The sequence below is a fragment of the Aphanomyces invadans genome (genome assembly GCF_000520115.1).
Source record: "Aphanomyces invadans strain NJM9701 unplaced genomic scaffold supercont1.299, whole genome shotgun sequence".
Lineage (NCBI taxonomy): Eukaryota > Oomycota > Saprolegniomycetes > Saprolegniales > Verrucalvaceae > Aphanomyces > Aphanomyces invadans.
The window spans coordinates 9,182-10,625 of NW_008580444.1; the positions used below are offsets into that span (position 1 = coordinate 9,182).

Below are 1,444 nucleotides of genomic sequence, written 5' to 3' on the forward strand. Positions count from 1 at the left end.
AGTCGCTCGGGGCGGCTCTAGCGCCAAGGGTATCATTCCCAGCCCTCTGGCATACGTATTCCGGAAGTTTTGGCAAGCGTGGGTGGACGGGCCTTGCCAGTCTACGTACAGGGCACGGCACCGCTTGACCAAGCTCGATTTCGAATATCTTCAGCTCGGATAGGGGGGTTGACGCGGCAAGAGCGACTCATATTCCGGTGGAAACTGCAACGTGGCACTGGTTTTTCATGTCACTCCCGCATGCAACACAAACTTCCCATTCGGGTCCAAGTCTGTGCGATGTCGAAACCCGACAGAGTCTCTCACGCGACAGGGCAACACGGTCGGTTACGATTCTTGACTTTGTATGATTTTTGACCCACGTCAACTCGTCTTCTACCGATTGCGCTGGCCCACATACTCTACGCTAGTTTCGAGATCTTGGGGGTTGGAAAGGTGGCTAGCATGCAGGTTTGACGGCTGGCTAAACCCTGCCCAAGATGGTGCAGCTAGCAACAGAGGACACAATGCGTTCGACCTGGATGTGGTAGATTCCTGCGCGTAATTCCTATTCTAACGGCGCTGCTTGGTACCTTCGAAGTGGCTTGTACACGTGGTTGACGTGCATGATCATATGCTTGTCGAGAGAGACCTCCCGACAACACTTCGTATGCTGTTTCAATTTCCTGGAATATCTGGGCCGCGTCGGGACTCGAGTTCTTGTCCAGGTGGAATTGCAATGACGGTGTCCTATATGTCCGTCGGACGTCCGCCGTTGTCGCGGTCGTTTCTTGTCCTCGCAAGCCAAGAATGTCGTAGCACTCACGGCGGCCACAGTACAAGTTTTGTGCATAGCTCTGTGCATAGGTTGAAACGATGAGGAGCAGGAGCCCCAGCAAAACGAACGCGCCACAGCGCCGCCGACACGTCTCACGATGTGAAAAGGGAGGGTCGACGGATGCATTGAAATCGGAGCTATCATCAATTTTTCTCAAGGAAAATGTATAGAATACTGCAAATTAAAAAACAAGGTGGAATCCGGATGCATCCGCACAATCCACGACAGGGGGCAATGGTCAGGAAGAAGGGAGTTCTCTCTATAAGTTAACGTTTCTTGCTAGTGAAGGGAGTCTATAGTCCAGGAGGACGGATGACCGCAGCAGCTTGGGGGTCGGGGTTGAACACCGGAAACCGTAGGGACGCAACTTCGGTTTGCAGATTCAGGTTGAGTTTACGCAGCACGTGGTTTTCATGGTGTACTTGCTCGAGTCGCGCTAGTGGACCGCAAGTCAGAACGCACAAGCCTTTCAGTGCCAGAAACGAGTGCACGACCAAGAGCTTGGGCCAAGAGTTCGCGGAGCTGCCGATTCTCCATCTACGCCAAGATGAATCATCAACCTCACTTTGTCTGTCGACCGCCGTACCTGGCCATTGCAGGTGCCAGTGACCAGCGACTCGGCAGTTT

General features: G+C 53.3%; 1 protein-coding gene across 1 annotated transcript; it reads right to left on the bottom strand.

Moving 5' to 3' along the window:
- Window positions 1-316: 316 nt before the first annotated feature.
- On the bottom strand, window positions 317-933 carry H310_15286 (hypothetical protein; the record flags this gene model as incomplete). The annotated part of the gene is made up of 1 exon (XM_008883271.1): window positions 317-933. A coding segment is annotated over one exon (445 nt), but the record flags the coding sequence as incomplete, so codon positions are not given.
- Between the last annotated feature and the right edge of the window lie 511 nt (window positions 934-1,444).